At 38.9% G+C, this 23,425-nt stretch overlaps 1 protein-coding gene across 2 annotated transcripts in view; it reads right to left on the reverse strand.

Moving 5' to 3' along the window:
- Positions 1 to 527: 527 nt before the first annotated feature.
- Positions 528 to 23,425, reverse strand: part of SCML2 (Scm polycomb group protein like 2) — a 74,953-nt gene continuing 52,055 nt past the window's right edge. For both annotated transcript variants that reach the window (XM_075033383.1, XM_075033384.1), the window contains 7 exons: positions 18,647 to 18,782; positions 16,568 to 16,771; positions 11,908 to 12,090; positions 10,691 to 10,804; positions 5,374 to 5,655; positions 4,501 to 4,664; positions 528 to 2,971 (listed from right to left, as the gene is read on the reverse strand). In XM_075033383.1, coding sequence (XP_074889484.1) covers positions 2,846 to 2,971; positions 4,501 to 4,664; positions 5,374 to 5,655; positions 10,691 to 10,804; positions 11,908 to 12,090; positions 16,568 to 16,771; positions 18,647 to 18,782 — 1,209 coding nt within the window. In that variant the 3' untranslated portion in view covers positions 528 to 2,845. The remainder of the gene's footprint in view (positions 2,972 to 4,500; positions 4,665 to 5,373; positions 5,656 to 10,690; positions 10,805 to 11,907; positions 12,091 to 16,567; positions 16,772 to 18,646; positions 18,783 to 23,425) is intronic.

A 23,425-nucleotide genomic window follows, 5' to 3' on the forward strand; every position in this document is an offset into this window, starting at 1 on the left:
AGTTACCATTAACCCAAGTTAAGTTACTTCTCAAGCGCAGGCTTATCACTGCAGACGGCCACCAGGACAACAGACTCCTGTATCACAGAAATAAGAAAGCATGAAGTGTATGAAGTTCAAACCTATTGCTATTAACTGCCTTGATTTAAAACACTTCAGGTCTTCATCTGAACATAGGACAAACAGTTTTTAGCAGCCTCTTCCCCACAGTGGTTATATGATAATTCTGTAAGTGGCAAAATGCTATATACAAAACTAAATAGTTGAATATATTCCTAAGTTGGCATTTTGAAAGCACAGACCAACCCAAGTTCAAACATTAATTGCTTCAGATAAACAATGTTGCAATGATTTTACCTTTTTGATTAAAACTTCCTTACATCAGATGTTTACATGAACTGTCAAGAACTGCCAAATGCCAGATAAGATAGCTACCCTTGCCTACGCAAACAGTGGTCACACATACACACAACGTCAAACAAAATGGACAATTAAAACAATGAACAAACTATTTTATTTTTGTTGATAGATAAGAACATCCCATTGAAAATAAAGAATAAAAAATATATTCTGCTACAACACTTGGAACACTTGAATCTCACGCTATAGCACATGGTGAAATTCTGGTACTGCAACATCACAGTAATCCCTGTGCACACAGGTGCACAGAAAGCCTTGAACAAATATTTATACCCATAATAGTGCCATGTACAAAAATGTCATTCCATAAAGGCCAAACAGAAAATTTAAACATCTTTGTTTTTCTTACACCAATGCCAATGTAATAAATGAAAGCTGTTTTCAGTCAATTACTTCCACTTAAATCGTATGAGATCTTTTTACGCTAAAGAACTCTGAAATTCAGCATAATAAAGTGTGGAAGAAGTAAGGTATAACAATATACTAAACATGTGTCGCATGATGTTTTCCTCAATATATAATTAACTTTCATATGGTTACACCAACAATCAAGTCAGTATTTTCCTAACACAAAGAGAAAATATTTTGTTTCTTCAATCAATGCTCTGACCTTTTCCTACTATAGAGAGCATGCTTGTATTATTCATCTAAGCATATACGCACCCAAAAGATATGCAAAACAAATCAATATAGATAACCTTTAGTATCAAATGTCTAATGATGTATTAATAGAAACAATTCTCAAAGTCCAAATGACATGCTAAATCAAAATTGCATTGCAGTCACTTAAACTAACAAAATACTTGGACACTTGTGCGCCATAAAATTTATTTTGCAGCAGTATCTCTGCTGAAACCTGAGGAGTATCAGACTATCAGTAAAGCAAGGCATTTTCAGAAAAGGAATTTGTAAAAAATACATTTATACTATATGCTTTCATATAAAAAGGCAGTAAGAAATATAATAAAACCTACCATTTTAGGACTACACCTTCCCTAGCAAATAGTTTTTATCACTTGCACTATTACATACAGTACATTCAGTTTCCTACACAGAAAGTATATTTTCTTGTCCCTGATGTATATTACAATTGGCAGTGACAACAAACTGCTGTATTATCACCACTCATTCTTGCAGCTTATACAAACAGCACCAATTTTACCCAAAAAAGGCTTATCAGTTACATAGTAGCACTTCCTTATAGGAAATAAAAGCCCAAAACATCAGAACCAAGTGTGTCTTTCCAGAACTATACCAGAATATATGGCTCAGAGTTAAGTGGTGAATAACCAAGAGTATTGCATAGTACAGGGATCTCGCCTGTATGAATAAAGCCACTCTTTGATTGTTTGTCACCTTCTGTCTCCAAGAATGGACAACAAATTAAACAGGTGCTAATGAATATGAAAGTAGAACACAACTAAATTTACTGGTAAAAAGCCAACAAGAAATTGTACAGTTCTCTCTGGCACAGTGCAAAGTATACATTAAAAAACTGAATACATATGTACAGTGTGTATGTATATTTTTATATATATATAGTATGTATTTTCCTGACACATACATGTGTATATATAAAAAGCATGAACACACATATCCATGCCAAACTTAGCAAAAAGATGGAATGTTTAAGATGTGAATGCATTGTTCCAGTTAAATCAGTCTGTCCCAGAAATGGCTGTTTATACAGCCAATATGCCCTTCCATGAAATAGAAATATTTATTGCCTGCATAAATTGACAATATACTGTACATTTGTCCTCATAACTTACCAAAGGACTGATAATCACACTTTATAAAAGCTTATATTTGTATTAAGCCCTCTCCCCCATAGCCCTTCCCTCCCCACACCTCCATCCGCCATGACCAATTCATATGGCTATTCCCTTTATGGAAATCTAGGAAGAATAATCTAGAATAATATACTAGAGTATTACTCTGCTTGAGGACCAGACACAGTATTCACTACAGAGATGAGATCTTCTATTTTAAATATTTCTTGCAATATAAAAGTTTACAGCCACCCCTGTAAAAATTATTAACACCTGATGCTGGTTTGTTTTATTATTTTCCTTTGGGATTCAGCTGTTTTGGTTCTGAATATGAACACATTGGCTGAAGTCTGTAATAGAGAATGCACTTTTCAGGATTCGGAGAGCGCTCTTACCCGACCTGCCCGCCCTCAGTATGATCAACTGTCCTTCCCTGCAGACGTTCTGAAGTAGTTCGCAAAATACTGGAATGTAATACAGATTCCCCCCCCCACCCCACTCCTTTATCCTGAATGTCCTTTTTTACATTTTGAGAACACTTTCAAAAACTAAAGATAATTTATATCAGTAAAATAGTTTCAAATAAAGGCGATGGCTGTGAACCTGAGAGCTTAGTGTGATACGAACACACGTGTTTGTGGTATTCCCACTGACTAGTACTTTCCTTGTTTAAGTCTTTCAATGTGGTAGCACAACTTTAGGGCAGGCCCCAGCTTCAGTCCCATATATTTCATGATCATATCACTCCTCAGTAAGAGTAGTGCCTTCCCATCAATTTCCTGCAGAAGGAAGAGAATAAACACAACAACATACAACTACTTTAACGAGCTGCATGGTAAAACTGAAAAGTACATTATATTTGTTTACGCTGTAGTAAAATTTTATCTACTATATATAAAACAGTAACTTAGTATAATTTCATATTTACAGATGGCCACTGAAATTGAATTTATTTTAGTATTATTTAACGTACAATTAAAGTATTTGAGATGCTAAAGAAAATTATAGTAAGTAAAAGAAACTGACTGAACAGCCCTCAAAATTAGGTACTGGCTGGGAAAAAAAGTGAATGAGTCAAGGGAAAAAAAAGAGAAGCTGCAAAGGAAGGTCTGTGCAGTTAAAGATTAAATGATCCAAGCACAGAGGCCTTGCACTGAACCTTGAACACAGCTGCAGGAGGATTCTGGCATGCGCATGCAAACAGTCACATGGAAGAAGGGGTTACAGACCATCTAAATCTGTGAAATAAGACAGATCTATGTCCAGGTTAAAGCAGACAGATTGTTAGGATCAAGACCAAGGACAACTTAGTCAGATTTCAACTGCCTGGTTGAGAAGCTGCTGAAATGTGACAGTCCTAAGCTCTTAGTAGCATTACATACTGTAGACAGGCAGTTAGTTCCTTAAAACACCATAAAGAAAACCACTCTGTCTCATTTTTTTTAAACATAAACCTGACAAAACAAGTGACATTTAGTCTTGTTATACAACTAAGAATAAAACATAAGACAGGAAGCTCTGTTAAAAGTTATTTTAAGTTCTCCTTCCAATCCAGCTTACTCCGAGATTTAACTGTTAGTAGGAGCTGGTGCAGAACAAGGGTGAAATACTACTAACAAGAAAGCCAGTCTCTTTTTGGAGGGCCATATACACAATGAAATAAGAAAGCAGCTCTTTGCTGAGCAATCTGCCATAGAAAATCACAGTGAGAAGGAAGAGGGGAGACCAAAAACAGCACAGAAACTGACACAGCTTATCTATCTAAATACAACATCTAGTTAGAAATTATGAAACCTTACACATTGTTTTTCAAAACAGATCAATTCAACATTTCAATTGATTCTTTCAATTTTAGTATTAATGACCAGGTGTAAAGCTAATGAGGCATAACAGCATCTCTACTTTGGGATAATCAGTCTCCAAAACAAACCGAGAGAGGTGTCGTCTTTGTAGGCTAAATGCCCCATACTGTACATGTACATGAGAATGCCATCTTCTCTAGAGGTACCAGGGATGATGGGGGTACCATGGATGTTGGCCATTAGAACTTGGATACTTCCAGTACTGGCCTTGTTCCACATAAGCTGGAAAGCAGTGGGTATTTACTTTAGTCTAACAAGACTGGAACACAGATAAAATATACTGCAGGAGGAGTTTCAGGTAGAAAAATAATTTTCACCCTCCCTCTAATATAAGAGTAGAGCCTGTTCTACCTTCAATTGCAAATAGAGCGATAGACAGGAAAGCTGTATTTTAAGAGATTAACACAACACACAATCTACTAGAACAGAACGGATATGCATCATACATGTCTCCTAAAGAGTTCTGCATGTGGAGCTAGTGCCTGTGGATCAGCTTCTTTCACAAAACGCATTACTTCCTCTATTGACCAGGTGGAAGGATCCTTATTCAATATTCTTGAAGGTTCCCTTTTTAGTGAATTCAGATCTGGTCCAGTTGTGGAACTTGCAGCTTTTAGTATAAAAATATTGTGAAAGGAAGAAGTATCACTAGTCTATACAGGGATAACACATTCTATTTTACGTAAGACATTCTTAATATTCACATGTGGCTTTTATTATGCATTCTTTGCAATATATTAAAATAAAAGATGTTTTATTTTCCTCCAAATCATATTGAACTGTTACATTTGTCTTTAAATGCATTATATAACTGCAAATATTTATAGCAGCATAAACATTAGCACTTTGACATACCTAGAGGGATTCGTTTGACTTGTACTTGGCTCCTGGGTCCCAAGATGCCATAAATTGGGAATGTGGCAAAGCCAAGTTAACGTGTGCAGACAGAGGGAGGGACAGGAGGAGACCATATTCCCATATTTCAGCAACAAGGCAATAGTTGATAAGATGCTCAGAAACTGAGCTGCATATAACCAGCCCTCCTCAGTCTGGCCTGCCACAGGGTCCATAACAGCAGTGAGAGGAAGGTGCAGCAGGCAAGACCCCTCCTGGCTTGCACCGCAGTATTAGTTCAGTTCTAACAGGCTTAAGTTCTGCATTTGCAGTTACATTAGCAAGGCTGACATGCTTGGCAACAGCACATTTCACTCCACATGCAAGCTTTCCTATGGCAAAGGAGTCCTTTGTTCATAACTCTCAGACTTTGTACACTAATAAAAGCAGTTATATACTTTGGAAAGTTTAGTTATACAGCATACCTTCAATCTGCCTCTGTATTCGATTCCTACTAACTTCATAGTAACTGCTGCTCCCAGCAGAGCTCAAGGACAGCCTGCGCAGGATTGGGGCTGAATTTGAGGTAGCAGTCACTGGCTGAAGGGAATTTCTGTAATATGCTGCACTCCCTGAAGTACGATATTCTGTGGAATTTCGGTGGGTCGGACTTGAAGGATTTACAGAACTCAGTGCAGAATCCATAGAGTCCTCAGAAAATCGGTGTTCTTTGGAAATGCTGTTTTCCTCTATAGTTAATGTTTCTGCTACACAAAAAGCAAGTATCAATATGTTCAAAGTGATGGACATCATACCTTTGTTTTTTAACACCTTGCTATGTTCTCTTGAAGACACTGACAGATTGTAAACCTATTAACAACTCTCCTGTGAGGCAATCACTACTGCTGAATGTTTGCCCCTTTTCCTCAAATAATCACTGGGCTCTTACTGTATTTTTAAAACATGTTTTGTAGCAAAAGATTTATTATGTCAACTTTGAGACAGTCTTCCATATCATTTCAGTTGTATTTGTTAAATACCATGAACAGAGAAGTGACAGAGGAAATTTTGGGGGGTAAAATTGTTTGATGTTAATACTGATACATGAAGCAAACTTAGTCAAGCATTTTCATTATCTTTTTTAAAACATATTCTCAAAAAGCTAACCATTAAGAGTTTGTTATGTTTACCTTGCAAGAAATTTTTAATATAAATAAAAACTCTCATGTTAGCTAACAATTGTTTAATTTGTTCTAAGCAGCAGAGGGAGTCACTACATAAACAAGTGGACAATTATCATCTCTAGACCCCAATATGTTCAGACATAGAGGCCATCGTTAAAAATTGAACAGGTTACAGGCAAAGCCACAGATGGCTGCGAATGCCAGGTACAGCACAGTAACATAACATGTTTTGACAGCAACGCTGTATCTACATACAGTTAGTTATTTGCACAGGGCAGGGTCTATGAGCACAGACTCTGCAAAGCTAGATATGTAAATTACTGACCCCCCGAGCAAGTTAAAAAAAAAAAAAAATCAGGTCTCGGGAAGGGAGTATAACAACACTCCCGTTTTTAGTTCTTACCACTTCTCAGCCAATTTCTACTCTGCAAAACACAAACAACGCTCACTTAGAAGACTCCTGAGTTTTTAGAACCTGTCAATACTGTTTCTAAGCCAGATGAGCAGAGTTCAGCAGGCCCCTTTCCCTGTGCCACAAGACAAGAGCCAGGTTTGCCTGATCACTGAAAATTCCAGCTTCGGTCAACCAAATTCAGGAGAAACATGCCATGATTGGGAGAAACATGCCATGATTGGGAGAAACATGCCACGTAAGGAAAAAAACCAGCCCCAAATCAATGAGAACACTACTCCATTCTCTAGCAATCATACGTATTCTTCTCTGTTTGTGCCAGGCCAATATCTGGCCCGAGAAAGAAGTTGGAAACATGATGTACAAATCTGTATGAAACAAATGCTACTTTGTCAGAGAGTTAAGAGCTGCAAAATATAACTAACAGGTTCACAGAAGTGTAAACTCCACGCTGCCATGTTGAAAATTACTCTAGTGAAGTTATAAAACATATGCTAGTGAAGCAGCATATTCTTTGGAATAAGAACTGGTATGTTCTGCAAAACAAGTTCCTGAAATAAGCTTTTTACTACCATTCTTATAAGACAACTTTCAAGAACTTCTTGGGCGAATACCCAATTAAAACTAAAGGAAGAGCATTTTCCTAAAAAAAATCCAGTGAGCTTCTCAAGAATGTTTTCAACTTGCTTCATGAGGCCTTAGGTTCTCTGCTGGAACCTGTTTAAAAGTGGAATGCAGTGAAGAACTGTTAAGTGTATTTTGGTCTTCAGATAGCATAATCCTGAAAGGGAACAAAGGCACTCAGAGAGTCAGCTCCCTACGTAGTGAATGTGGTAAGGCAAGATCTGCAAGACGATGTAACATCTTTTACTAAACTTGATAGTCGTGGAATAAAGAAGCTTTTATGGACACAGGACCTCCTCTTTCATATACTCAACCCTCAAAACAACCACTGCAAAACTTCCTAGTTTGTTAGACTTGAATCGCAGAAGTAAAGAAGCAGCTGCTGAGGTTTTCAAAGAAAACACACAAACAAGAAAACTAACTTATTTACATTTGTCAGCTTGAAGTAGCTGCAGCAACTCACTAAAATGAAAAACAAAAGCCATCATTCTATAGAATTTCAGAGAGACTTTAAGAGATGTACTCAATGATATGCACTATAAAATTAAAGGGTAGCCAACCAAGGGAAAATTAAAACTGTGAAGAATGAAACCACTAACAAAAAAATCTCAGTCCAAGGCCAAAAGGGAGACGTGATACTTTAAATAGTTACAGCAAAGCTATATGAAGGAGCCTAAGGTTTAACTGACTGAACCTGTAGATTTAGATTTCAGAAGTCTTGAAAGGTAGGATGAAACAACAGAGATGATACTTTGCAGCAGAAGGTTTCAACTAGAGTATTTAAGCATTTACCAGTCAACTCCATATAATATACTAAGAAAAAACCTTTTTGTAGTTTTTACAGTAAACAAGCAGAGGTCCCAAATGTAGGGGCTTTTAAAAATAATTGTTTTACATAATCCTTGTCAGGATTTCTGAAGACAAAAAGATTTTTTAAATTGACTGTATTACAAAAGAATTTAATTATATTTATTCCAATTATATCCCAGATTTTTCTCTGATGTTATATATCCTAAAGTAAAGAATAGTAAATAGGGCTGGGAAAGATCAGCTCTGCTTGTTTTCCCAAGATACCAGCATTTGAATTTATTTTACTGTAAATTCTCAATTCATGTACATAAGGTGGAAAAGCTGGCATATTTCCCATCATCTTTTAGAGAAGGTGTTTCTGTTCAGCAACTGTAGCATCCAATCCACTTTCCTTTCCATCCATCTAGCTTCTATACACACAAAACAAAGCTGCACTCTTGTTGAAAAAAGTGGTCAGCTGGTATGACGGCTGATTCAAAACTGGCATCTAGCAAATGGAGCTTTGCAATCCATGGAGCAACGAATGACACACTTCTCCTACCTCGACATTTTGAGTTGTGAGTAACAGCGGTAGGAAAAGAGACGGGAGGTTCCACTTCAGAATGCCTGATCTCTGGGTAGATTAATAAAAAGCCAATAAAAGGCCTTATGTTTCATATGTAAGGATGACAACAGACTGTTTAAACACTGAAGGCCTTAGCAGGAATTGGACGTTTTGTTTTCTTGAAGCTCCTCCGGGAATTAGAAGCCAGTTGTTCTGCCTCATACATAACAGGAATGATGTAATTGGCCTCAGTAGTAAGAACACTCTGTTTTCAGGGGGAGGGAGACTGAGTTATTCCCCACCCCACCGCCCTTTATCTTTCATAACTTTAAGAAGAAACTGTTAGTGAGCAGGAAAGACAGCAAAATCTGCAAAACATATCCCTGAGCAGATTAGAAAGAAAATGAGCTGTTTGAAAGACCCTTTCCCACAATTATTCCATTTTTCCTTCAAATGGTATTTCAAAACAACTATTTCAAGACAACTGTGTCTCAATGGAACCAGAACTTTTTGGGGGCAGATCTTTCTCGCTAACCAACCCATGACTGACCGCTATAAAATTACCTCCAGATTTTCAGCAGAGGACATTGCCCTAATGGGAAACACACAACCCTAGAAAACACTTTGCGTCTTGAAATGCAGAGTACAAATTCAAAACTCCGAAACCATGGCAAAACACTTACTTTAATTATTTTTTATCCAAATAACTGCACTTTATAATGAACTATTGATCTTAAAATGTATTTTAAGGAGTACACTGACTTCATCTGTAAAGGGGATCTGTTAGCAAACAAGGATTAAAAAGCAGTACATGCATGCATGTTTACTTTGAGGAGATTTCTTACAAGATAATGCAGATCTACTCAAACATTTGTTTTGCTCCAACTGAAACAACTTCATTTGAGTATAATTAAGTGCTCTACTCTTATTAAGTTACATACCAGAAATATCTGACTTAGGTGTACAATATATCTGTGGACTTAAGCCAGTACTTCTTTTAGAAAGACTCAGAAATCAATGCTCAATGCAGAACTGTACTTCCTGCTGCTGTTATTACATGCAAAGAAGTGAATATGCTAAGTATACATAAAATAATAAGATGTAACATTTTAGATAAGCTATCATTTTGAACATTTTAATTTTATATCCTTTTCTGCTTTAACTGTAGTCCTATGACTTTTTAATCTGCACAGAAAAAGAGATCATTCTGCCCCCATTGATGCTAATAGACACAAAATGACCCCAGGATCTCCAAAAAGAAGAAAAAAAAAACCTAACGAAGAAATAACTAATCCCTGCCATATTTCAAAAAAGCCTTTGGAAATGCTGTGCAAGTATCTTGCAGCAACAGAAAGCATGTATCAGGACGACTCAACATTGACCAAGTTACCATGGCTTAACCAGTTAAGTAGCAAATGCAGAGTAAAAATTTTCTTAAGTCTCTCTCACTGAGGTTTAAACCTAGATGCTTTACTTCACATCTGAGGCAGACTAAAACTAGACACATGCTCAGTTGCTGCAGCTCAGCTGCAGCGCAGGAAAAGGTGCTATTCATCAGTGAGCTAAATCAATCTAACAGCCAGCTGCCACGGGGAGGCTTCACTGATGCCCTGGCCATGGCTGCATTTTATTCAACCCTTCCTTGTGCTCACACTGAGTCAGTCCAGAGAAGTAAACTGCAAACTACTCTTCACTTCACCAAAATGTTTTCTGTGCTTTTGCTCACTGGTTCAGCTCACCACCCAGCCAGGGGACCTGGGATGCACTGCAGGGACAAGGAGGCAAGGAAAGCAGGAGCAGCACAACTTTCAGTGGTAGCTAACCATAAACTCAGCTGAATTGTATCATCAAGCTACACCCTTCCTCACTTAATGGCCCCAGCCTAGAGTTATTAAGGGTTGCTTCCAATTTATCTCCTAATCCATCTCGGGGCAATTGGTTTTCTGCTAAATAGCCATATATGAAGCAGGAGGCTTCATCTGTCACCTATTTCCCTCAGCCCCTTCACAAGAAAGGCTAGCAGGTTTAGCAGAAGGACTGCTGGAACTTGCAGTAGATCTTCCCTAAGTGCAAAATCTGTGCCAGTGATCAATAATTAACATACTTTCACCCTGACCTGTCAAAGGCTAGAGACAAACCAGACACATACGTTGAACTCGGTCCTTTTTGACTGGAAATACTGAAACCATAAATAATCCTCATATATAATCCTGACATAATGTAATTACCTTCAGATGGATGAGCATCATTTCTGGGAAGCTTAGGTGAAAGAGGAGCCGAATATGGCGGAGAGTCCTGAGAGTATCGTTTAGCACTCCTGTTTTCAGGTATTTCTTCTTTTGCTGTGAAGAGACAAGTCACCACCTATTATTCTAGCATAAAGCTGCTCAGGTGGAAAGTCCAGGGACAAAAGCAAAGGCATACATCAGCCATTCACCAGGTTACAGTTCAGTTTCTTGTGTCACACAGACTCAGTCATTTTGATACAAACTTTCAAAGCTGAAGTACAGCTTATATACTGTCATCACCCAAATTACCTTGACCCTGGCTACTTTTCTGAAAAGAGTTAAAACTAATGACTTTCATATGACAGACATAATTATAAACATAATTTCTCCATTGGGCAGGGCGGGGTGTGTGTGTGTGTGAATATTTTATTTTCTAAAGTAGCACCCAGAAGACAGACTCAGCCAATCAATCAGACAGCTGTGAGGAAGCTTCATACCCAGTATGAATCTTCAGAAATTGCCCTGACATCAAGGTTTTCTCAGCTACGGCTCCTGGTAACCTTTGGGCTAGAACTTGTAATGCCAAACCCTACGAACAACCTGATCGGAGATCTGGTGCAAGTCATTTCATTTCCCCCTCACTCCACGCTCCCCGTGCATCAAAGATATTGTCCTCATACAAAATATCACAAGCAGCCACCTGCAAACCCCACCTTTTCTACTAGGAGACTGGACTGTACATAGTAGAATGTAAAATTTTTAGAGTCACCACTTCATAAGGTGAATAAAGAGGGAAGAAAGGACCTTTTACTGGTGTGGGAAGGGCTAGACTGAATTCCCTTTCAGGGCAAGCCCCTTCTCATAAGGCAGTAAGTATCTTTTTGTAAGTTTATTTTATGATCCGATGATAAATCTAACAATGACATGTAAAGTTTTGAGCTTGTCCTTTTAGCAGTATCACAGTGGTGCAATACATATGTTTCCTGGCTTGGCTACAAGGAGGAGGTTTGCTGAACAAAATGATTTCTGGACACGTGGTATGAGCTATCCCATCCTGTCAAAGCACTACGGCACTAGAACCAATTCACTAAGAACTGAAGGGTATTCATTTCAATCAATTCACGTCATAGTAAGACAGATTTAAAAATTACATTTCATGAAATTGCCACACTTCTCAAAAATACCAGCAGTTGAAAATAACAGCTGTTTAACAGTACCTGGTTTGTTCCTGTCATACTCTGTAGGACTATGTGCACATCCCACGTAAGGGCTGAAAGGCTGGCTACTAAAGAGATTATCACACTGCAGGCTGTGGCACAGCTTCTCCAAGAAGCGTAGGACAAACGATGCGCTGTTTACAGAAGGAAGATTGATGGCATGCTTTTCTCCATCAAAGGAAGCTGTGAATAAGAAGATGATGTCAAACACCCCCCAAGCATCATGAAGTATAGTAAACACCATCATTAACTTAAAGGAGAAGACATCCAGATTTGATTTAAACCACACAAGACATGAAAGGAGTAAGCAATCATTCTGGTAGTTTAACAAATTTACATCCAAAGGACTGATTTTACCTTCTGTTGGATCCATGCCAGTTTAAATTTGATCTATGGGAACTTATTTTAATAACATAATTTTGGACTCACACCAGCATAGCAAAACTTGCAACTATTCCCTCATCACCAAAACCTTACGTATAATTTCTGTTGTTTCCTTAAAAACAGCAAGCTCTCCACCACCTGTTTGCAGGAGATAACACAGAAAAGACCCTTTACAGTACTTGCTAAAAAAAACCCCAAAACAATTTATTTTTTTTTAAAAAAAGGAAGCAAACAACTTCAAGATTTTTTTTCGCAGTTTCTAATTGATCTGAGCATGCTTGTGGTAATGTGCTAGCATCCACTACCACTGAAATTCTTACTACAGACACTGTTTTGCCATTTGCTATTTTATCACTAGAGAAATCTATCCTGCTGTCAACACTACAGCGGTCAAGCTCCCATCTATTTCAACAGGAGCTAGGTGGCAGAGATACCACAACAGCCACAAATAGATCTGGTGTCTTTTAAACTGAGTGATTACAAAGAGCCTGGACATGTGCCCATGTCTTTTACTTGTTGAACTCCTTCCTTGTCCCCCAAACAGTGTTACAGCTGATGATATTTTCCTTTTTTGTGAAAATTAGTAAGATTTTGAAAAGACTCGATAGAACCAACATATGGATAAATAATTACCATTACATTAGCTGAAACTTTTAGTTACTTCTGATTAGAAAGACATTACGACAAAGCAGGAACAAATTTGTAACTTAAGCTTAGGGATAGAAAGAAGTGGCATAAACACCAGGTTTATGCATCAGTTTGTCGTCTTGGTTTTCAGCCTGTCATGCAGCTTTCTGTTGTTAACATAAGTTTCCAAACTGTAAGTAGAGCTTTAAGGGATCACATTTTGTTGGTAGCACGGTAACAGATGCATTTAATAAAATAAAAAAAGAAAAAAAAAAAGAAAAAAAAGAAAAAGGAAAAAAACAAACCAAAACCACCACAGAAATTACAAGAGAGCCTTTATTCACAGATCTGAATTAAGGAACATTTCCATATTGTTTTACAAGAGAGACAGATACTATACACAAAACCAAAGAAAACGCCCAGGTTTAGCATATTTTAGGCTTCCTTAGGAAATCAGAAGTGTCAATTACTTAACACTGTTTATGTAAGGAAGCTTCTCATTAATGCAAGTTAACCAGCTAGCATCAACAACAACGTGTTACTTCTCTCATCTGTTTTCATGACAGACTGACCCAATGCAAGTGCTTAAAGTTTAAGAATCAGTACTACAGGGACAAATCCCAGACCAACGTGTTTCCATGGCCCATTCCATTTTTCCAGGCCTCAACATTCAAATGAAATGCTAATGAATCACAGTCCCACAGGTGGCTCAGACACAAGGTCCTCTACCTCCTTTTTGGGGAAAGGGTCTCCGAAGGCAAATTTTTGCTTGGAACTCAACCAGTTCTGGAAAGCAAATGGGCTGTGAGACCTAGCACAGCCAGATCTCCTGACAAATTTACTGCAAGGCAGTAGTCACCTACAGCAAAAATTTAAAATGCTTTATAATAGCCTTATGGATCTTCTTATATGACATTGAGGAAATCACTTATTCTCCAATGCCTTAATTTCTCATTTTGAAAAGAAGCATTGAAAAGAACAATATTATCTTAGAGTTGTCAGGAGGGTAAAGCAAGAAACAGCTGAGGCAATGTGACTGCTTCAGCAAGACACACCATGGGAAAAATCCACAAATAAAGATTCAGTGCAAACACAACTCTCTTGTACTCTGAACACCTGAGTGCAACCATACGAACTCCAAGGGTGTGGGATCCAGATCCATAGGCTCAACTGTCTGCTCTGCTTGGGAACAACATAAGCCTCTTCTCAGATAAATGCTAGGGTAAAAAATAAAAAAGAGGACTGCTGAGGTGCCATAACCTCAACCTTTAATGACAAATAAACAGGGAGTGGAGCTTGTGTGTGCAATCCCAGCCCCTGGAATGAAGAGTCATTCTCATTTCTTCACCTTCCATTGTGTAGGTATGTTTTAAATACCAGATTCAAGCCAGGAGAAAGGCTGAGAGCTAAGCTATCAGATAAATGTGTTTGTCTGATAGTGAAGAAACTCACCCAAGAGTTTGATTTTAATTCTCTGCTTGAGAAGATTTATCTGAGCCTCAGTCTATTTCATCCCACCAAACGCCATAGTGTCTGAGCTACAAGGAGAAAAAAAGGGCTGACACAGTCACCACCATTAGTGGGCTTGCTTATCAAGTCTTTAATTTCCTTTCAGTTATATTTGCCTGAATTGAAACCTTATGCATCAAGCAAAAATAAAATGGTTTGTGCTTCTGTTTGAGTAAGAAAGGATGGAAAAAATCTAAATTTGATTCTATTCAAAACAATTATTTTCCTTGGCAGCTGAACCAAAAGAACCCGCTAATTATTCATATGTATTCTAGCAAGGTTATTTTATCCATGTCCTCATTAGCATACAGTTTCCTCCTACGGCAGGTACAATACTCATCATGAAAATATCAGTTTGCAAAAGATTTAGATTTCTTTCCTTATTCTCTGCTGCAACATATTTTTTTTCTTGCCAGTCTAAAAAAAAAAAAAGCTGAACAACAAACCACACTCCAAAAACACTTTCAAAAACTCTACAAGAAAACACTCTCACAATTTCATTCTGTAATCCCTCATTTTATTCTACTGTAACTTTCCTCTTCTTCCTTACTGTTCACATGCACAGCTGGTTGTAATGTGCTACATTAACCTAAGTCACATTTTGTGCTTTTCAAAATACATTACACAAATTTCTGATAAAATGACAGGGAGTGTTTGCTCACCCGCTTCTCAGCAACCTGTTTGACATGTCAATGAGAAGGCAAGAGCTCAAGAACACTGGAAACCCGCTGGGGTCTTGTGGCTCGCTATCACCTGGACCAGGACTCTGCTTCAGGAGCAGTCCACATCATCAAGTTCCTCAAATCCAGCGCTACAGAGCTGGTTTCTCTGAATCGAGGCCTTGGGGTAAAGCCAGGTGCAGAACAGCAATTCCTTTCTGTACAGAATTTTTGAATGTAAACAAACCACAACTACATAAAGATTCTGAAATTTCTCTCTCCTCTGTGAGATAATTATTTTCAACAACTCAGTCACAGCCCAGATACTCCACTGGCCTACGATTTAGTCCTTCATGATAAACAACTCACAAACAGAATACTGGCAATGCACACCTCAGTGCATTTTGCTCAAGAAAATTGACCTGTCTGAATTAGGTACAGCAAGGTATTAATAATGTAATAAACTTCCATATATCATGCAAAAATAAAGCAACATGGGCTACAAAACCACATGTATACAATGCCATTAAACCAAATTCAGTTGAGAAGCAGCACGCATTTTGTGAATGAAGTCATGGGGGTGCATAAGCAAGGCTTACTGTAGTTCTAGTATATGCAGGTTGGGGTGCTGCTTTTTAAATATTGTTAGACAGCAACAGCTTTATGAGGATTTAATTGAACCTGTATTCCACTAATCTTTCACATCTGGTGTTAATGTAAGGGGATTAAAGTAACACAAAGTCTTTTTATCGCCAGTGATGGAATTATGAATTGATGTGCTAACTGATATATGGAATATTTCCTAGCCTAGAAGTAAAAAAAGTCAAGCAGCAGCTATACAGTTTGAGATACAGAGATAATTTATCTGTGGACCTGCCATTAATATGTAGCAGAAATAAACCTATTCCATAATAGGGCACATAGGTGGATGAACACTGACCTAAGATACTGCTACAATTCTGGGGAATGGGGAAAGGGGAGAAGCAGCAACTTTAACATGTGGAATCACTTGCCTGGAAGCTAAACACATTAGTTTGAAACTTTTCACCCACTTGGTTAAGGCATTAAGAACACAAACACTATGTATGGATAAGATTATGCGAATGACTTGAATTACTAAAGCTGATATTTCACTTGTACTGAGGTTACTTGACAAATGTTCGGCTACAGCTGCTAAATCAGGTGCACGAGCTCTACTTAGTATAAGAATCTAACTGTATTGTGTATATGTAATTTAACACTGCTATTGCTAAATTCTTATTTAAAGAATTGTTCAAATCATCCTGGACCCGGAGTCAGATAAATCACACACCACCAATACTTGCTTAGTAAATAAAAGAATTCACAAGTACATGTTCTCAACTGTGCTTAAATAGTTACAAAAGTGATATAAACTCACTGCAGCCACTTCAGTTCTTCTGCCCTACCTCAAGTTCGCAAACCAAGTGAAGAAACAGAAGAAACAAAGCATCTTCACATACCAGTTATCATTTCCCCTCCGTGATGGCCAGATTTCAGAAATCCAAAGACTGTTTTGGATTGATAGGCACAATCCACGCAAGCCTGTACAGCCTGCTGAAGTACCACATTGACAGGACCTGGTCCAAAGTGATCTGGAAGCTGCTGAACCTTCTTCTTATCCAGGTGAGGCCCAGAATTTCCATGCTTGTTGACATAAACACACACTGAAAAAGAACAAGCCATATTTACCACCAAGGAACTAAGACATGTTTCCAAGTTACAACTGCAAACAGCCTTTTTAGTTTTAATCTTGAGGAAAAGATGTACTTGTCAACTCACGAAGCTGAACATGCATATGTACTTGCAGAGCATACAAAAAGTGCGCGCTCTGTCTTCCCCCAAGGTTCTCCTGCCTGAGTCCTAAACCCACTTTCTGGTCTCTAAAGCCCTTCTCTACCCCACTAACGTAACAAAGCTGTCATAATCTGTGCTTATCTTTTATTTGACTAATCTCTGTTCATACACTAGTTCCAATAAAGAAAGAATTACTGGCACGTACTCTAAACTATCAAGATGCGATTCTAAAAAGCTGGCCTTGCCAAGTTACTTCCCTAATTTTTGTCCTATTTGAGAAGCTGCACAAAGACAACCCTATGGTATATACCTACCACTGAAGCTTATTCTGAAGCACCCATGTGTGCATGTATAATGGTCCTGTGTGCATGTATAACGGCTACTGAAGGTCTGTACCTTCAGAAGCCCCGAGCCACTCATGTATGATTTCCTCACAGCAACTTGGCCTTCCCTGCTAAATAAAATAAACATACTTCTCTAGAAATACTGTAAGGTGGTTAGCACAAAACAATCAAATAGGACTTTAGAAATTACTTTTTATAAAGACGATGCAAAACTGTCTTTCAAAAGGAACGGCAAGGCAGAAAAAACATGGGAAAAAGCCATAACAAGATTTTTTTTTTCTTTTTGGCCTTGGCTGTCACATGACCAGGAAGGCACCCAAGACATTATTAGAGCTTAATGAAAAAATGTGCCTCTGTGGTGATTAAGCAGACAATCTAAGCATTCTGTTCTACAAAAGACTGCCATTTTTTCTGAACTGTAGGAGTATTTGGGCTTAGTTAAAAACCTGGATTTTTAAAAATGAAGTATTTCTGTAAGTGTTTTAATGATCTTATATCTTCATGCATATCTGCTCACTCTCTGATGTCTGTAAATTGGAGGAAGCCTATTTGTACAAATAAGCAAAGATACAAATCAGCAAAATAGTTTCCATGGTATATTCTGTCTGGGCTCAACAGCAACTGCCTCCTGAAAGGTTTATTTTCCTTTCATCCATGACTGAAGTTGGGAGTGAGAAGAGCCTGACAACTTCTATTGTAAAAACAGTTTTTAAATGTAAAAAAGCACCCCAAACAAAATTATCATAATTTATGGAGTTTTTAGAAAGTTCTGAGATTTGGTTGACAACATACAAATTGTTTCACTACAGGGTTACAAGTTCCTCAATGCGTTAGTTCATCAACTAGCTTATTTCTCTTTTGCCAATCCTTTTCAAGATACATTTCATTATATTTCAAAAACAAGCAAGCATAAAAGGAAGGAGGAATGTATTTCCTCTGACTGCCTTTACTTGGCTTAAACAGTCTGAGCTGTTTCTTTTAATGTAAGGCTATACAGAGATAAAATCTCCATTTTGTTATATTACAGTACAGCCTGCATGATATCAGAATATCCTACGGGTTTTTAGCTACATCTACTCCCATTTCATACATTAAGGAGCGGGTCAGATGTGAGAGAACTGTACAGTTTCCGTCTTCAGATAGGAACAATCTGCCAGGTCTGGGAGATCTTTCAAAAGCACCTGTGCTCCAGCACTTCTTGCTGTAATGCAGACATCAAAATACTAGTTCTGCAAAGTAACACTGGCACCTACAAATATCTTTAAAAAATAAGGTAGCTGGATGATGATTTAAAGTAATGAGTTTGCCACACATTTTCCATAAAATGACACTACTAGTTTGCTTGAAATGGAAGCCATTTCACACTAAAAATGTCATTAATTTTTTTTCTTTATCTTTTACCTGTGGATATAACTGATGCAGTTGCCCCAGACAAACTAATTCCATCTTTAAGTATCTGTGTAGTGCCACTGTCCCCCTCAGGAGAAGAATGAGGAGAAGGAGATGCAGGAGTCAGTTGTTCCAGCAAGACTTTTTTCTGTTTAGAGAAAAAACCCCAAGTCAAAATGTTTCATGTTTTTAAGGAATCTGCAAAACCTTTCTGCTATCAGTTACCATCTTACTGAATGTGTGTGGTTCCTTATTACAAAAGTACTACACATAGCAGAGAAAATAAAGTCCAGGAAAGAAAGACCAGAAACTGTCAGTTTGCATTTACAGCTACATAAGTAAGGCAGTGGAAGACAAATTACTTAAAAAGGAACCCACCTCTATCTAAAAAGTGGGAAAATAATGAGCTTTATATGCTAATTCATGACCCTTTTAAATCTTAGGAAGCAGAAAAGAGGCATTTTGGATTATTTTCCTGTCCAAACCCTTCCAATCATCTGCATTTATGACAACTCAAATCAGTTAGTTGGGCTGTTTATATATTCCCATACAAAACTTGAGTCACACTTAGGTGTCAACTTTTCAGTGCACCTAGATTTTCCCTCGGCTTGTTTCAAAGGGGCTGAAATTCTCAAGTAATCACTTTCAGGAATTGGTACTTTATGCAAGATACCAAATAAACCAGTAGTTACAATCCAGTCATGTGGGTTGCCAAAACCTTCTCCTTTCCCAAACCAAACTTATTTGCAGCTTATCATATGACAGACAGAGTTCACAGCACAAAGACTTAGAAATTGGTCAGCACACATTACCTGAGAAAAGGAGAATTTTGCTGTAATTTGGTTTGGACTGTGGTTTAGAACAGACACAGGCACAATGAAGACATTTCTAATCTGCTTTGACATGCTATGAAAATACATGGAAATAAAAGAAATAATGAATTGGAGAAAAGTTCATCACCTCTCCCTTCACCATTTATTCTTGCATGAGAACAGATTATGTTCTCATTCTCTTACCTACGAAAAAAATTAGGAATATATGAGATTACCCAAGGTCTTGACATTGCTGAAGGCAGCAGAGACTTGGCTACTCATGTGGTAAGGATTTACTGCTAAAATTAATCCATAGTGAAGTGAAAATTCAGTCAAGTTTCTAAGGGAGGCTAAGCCCTCTTCCATTTAGCAGTATTCATCCTTTACACTTTAAGCAGCAGCATATTTTCTGAATAATATATTAGAAATCATGTAGAAAGCAATCAAAATATACACTTTCCTAAGAGCAGCAGTGCTCAACTTCTTCACAACTTCTATAAAGAATAAATTTACTTTCTTCTGAAATCCAGGGCATTTCAAAGAAAATTTCTGTGCCCCTTACAGTTCAGAGAAGATAGGTTTGACTGGAGAAACTACTTGACAACATGGCACTGGGTGGAATCACCATGAATATAAGGAATAGACTGCCAAGGCTTGGCACTGGATCGTGAATGAGACAAGGTGGCTCAGGCCAGACACTAAACCAAGCAGTGATGTATTACTTGTCAGGAATTGCCTATGTATCTTAACATTGGGTGACAGAAAGGTCTCTCTCCACCCTTAACACAGAGAACAAAAATGCACTTGGGAAGTTGGCGCTTTTGATCTGAAGTCTGGCATTCCTGAAGGCCCCTCTGGAGCAGGGACTCTTTGGGGAGGCAGTTGTCTGTCACCATGCTGCAAAATATGGGTGGTCGACTTGAGAGGAAAGAGGAGGAAATGGGACAAACGTAGGCATGAAAACAAAATACAAACACTAAACTGTAAGACAGAGGAACTATCCACCCTCCACACTAACACATAAGCGTGGTGAGGCTAGCCAGCCATTTCCTACCTTCTCCGTCAGAAGGAGGAAAGAGCGCAGGTTTTGGAAATACAGCACATCAGGCTCGCTCAGCTGAGGTTCTCATTTTGCAACCCCAAACTGACGAGCAGCAAACTGCGATCCCAAAGCCATGTTGTTTCACGAGGCAGGCCACATTCCCAGCAGGGCTCAGCTTGGTCAGGGTGTCACTGGCTGGCCCCAGCCAGCTGGGAAGGCACACCAGCTCCGTCTGCCTGCAGAGAGCACTGGTCACAGTCTGGCACCACATGGCCAAGTTCACAGGCTTCACCCTGACACTTAAAAGCTCTCTTCTTGTGGGGTCAAATTTAGGGCTGTGATCCACACTCAGACCAAGGCACTTCCTCAAGAAATTCCGGAAGGAATTCTTTGCATTGTTATGCAAAGTGTACTTTTAAAATAATTAAAGAGGTGTACAGAGATTTCTTCTTCATTTTGACAGAGTAAAAACATACGGTGCAAACTGGGGGAGACAAATGGAAAACAAAACCCAACATGCATCTCATAGTTAGGGAGAAGCTTAGAAAACTTTTCAATGAAGGAAAATAATGGCACAACAGCTCAACATTCCTAGCTGTATAATAAAAGTTAATACCTACACAATGATAAACATTGCAGCATAATGAACATAAAAGGGCAAAGAAAGTCAAACAGCTCTACAGAGTATCAGGCATAGACCAATCTCCCTAAATACACAGTTTCTGAACTACCACATAGCCAGCTCACACATGAAGCACAATTAGCCTGAAATCTGGAGGGTTTTTTCGGAGCGGCCTGGGGAGGAGAGGTGGGAAGCACTTTCAAATCTCTAGGCACATACCACTTGCATTATATTTGTGTATGTATCGTGAGGTATACAGGCTGTATGGCACTCCGTGTCAGATATACCCTGCCTCTGCAGAACTCCCACAAAGCCATTTCTTCTCTTCACCCTTATGCTAACAGGCCTAACAGTCCAAAGAAGAGCTTGCACATATGTACAACATCTTGGCAATTTAACCATGTACCAAAGTAATAACAATCTTCCGTGGATTCTCAAAAGGAGCTAATTTTTAAAGTTTTTAATGCAAAAGTTAATGTAGTAAAACTCCCAAGTTAGATATATCAAACTTAGATGCTGCAAAACCTAAGTCTTAGTTGCCTGGTCCCACACAGAGGAAATCAGGAGTGTGTAGAGGTACCTCAGGTGCATTGCCTCAAGACAGGGAGTGTCAGTGGTAACCCCCATTCCCCAAGCAAATCCCCCCAAGTACCTCACACAGACCAGGTGCCAAATACAGTGCTCCAAGCAGAACTTTCAGACACCCAGCTTTTAGAGCCCAGAAGCCTCTAAGGGTGAGATGCCTCCAATTATTCCTTCAAAGGATATGCAAAGCCTCTCAATTTCTTTCTCACGAGATACAGAGGACAAAACTCTTACATGAAAGTGCGCACCCTGCCATACCTGAGTACAATCTTAAGATATGGAAGTCCTATGTTCAATGTTCTCCTTTAAAGCCCCCCAGACTTATGGAGAACACCCCGTGCACCAGCTGAGTCTGGATAGCAGCACTCTTCTCCTCTTTGATCTGTGCCTCTGTGCACTTCTATACACCAAGCATGAGATAGAGCTGGAGACCACTTGCATCAGTAGCCTACCAGTTTGGATACCAAACTGGAAGGGGCAGGCAGCAGAGGAGACAGCACTTGGCTTTCAATTGCTGGTCCCCAGAATCATTTCTTACCTTGTGGTCATCATTTCAACGAAGTGCCTGCTTCCAGCTTTGTGATAGAGCCTTCTGGGTATGCTCTAATAATATTATTTCACTAGCACTTTACACTGAACAGCGCTATTGCTGAAGGGAGAAGTCCCACCTGTGCCATTACTCCACCCCTTCCCACACATCACTAGCAATAGATCCCATAGCCCACAGTGATCTAGGCTGGAGTAGAAAAACCCCCAAACTTTAACTTTTTCAAACTTGGGGGCGGGGGGGGGGGGGAAACACCAAACCCAACAGAAAAAACTATGTCCTCCACTCGGCCATTGGTGCTAATGGAAAGGAGGGAGGAGCGCAGGGACAGACACAAATTGCGTGGGGAAAGACACTGCAAGATTGCTACTCCTCTTTGCCAGCCTGCAGTGGGTGAGCAAGCCTCAGAAAATAGATTGTACTTCCACGGCAATTCAAATTGTCCTAAGTCTGCCCTGCTGTGATCCTATCCTTCCTTGCAGCAGCCGTAGCATTTGTGCTTTTTTTGGGTGGAGCAGACAAAGAAGAAAATAAGAGGGCTGGATGCTGGGTTAGCTGTCTACCAGTTTAGCTCCCTGAACTAGCTCACTCTGGGATTGTTTACCCACCAGTGTTGCTGTCATGTGGGAGCAGGAAGGGGGGGTTACAGCAGTGCCAATTTGTACCTGATCAAACAGTTCCAGAGGAGCTGAAGCTGGAGGCAGCTGCCAACACTCCAGGTCTGACTCAGCTTGGCAGGGAGAAAGGCAGAAAGGCATCACCTCTTTAAGACCAGGGCAGAATTAGGCCCAGCCTGGAGAAATGTATTGCCTGGAAAGAAGCTTCCCGCTTCATGCTAGTATCTCCAGGATTAGGGGATATCTAAGAGATTCATTTGGCAAATCCAGCTGTATGCTTAAGATGCCTAAATTCTGCAACAAAGACCTCGCTGTTCCTAATCCTTTGTTTCTAAACATGAAACAAAACAAACAAAAAAAAAGTTATGCAAACTGTAGATATGGTTCAGAAACAAAACAACCCAGACTAAAAAGCCTAAAGGCTTCCCTGGCTCTTGTGATTTTACTGGCAATGGTTATCCCAGAATAGTATTTTTCAACACCAACAACTGACTCATAAATAAATTAGTAATCTTGTTCTGGAATACAATAATCCACAGAAGCTTATACTGAATATTCCAGAATAG

This window comes from Buteo buteo, chromosome 8 (assembly GCF_964188355.1).
Source record: "Buteo buteo chromosome 8, bButBut1.hap1.1, whole genome shotgun sequence".
Lineage (NCBI taxonomy): Eukaryota > Metazoa > Chordata > Aves > Accipitriformes > Accipitridae > Buteo > Buteo buteo.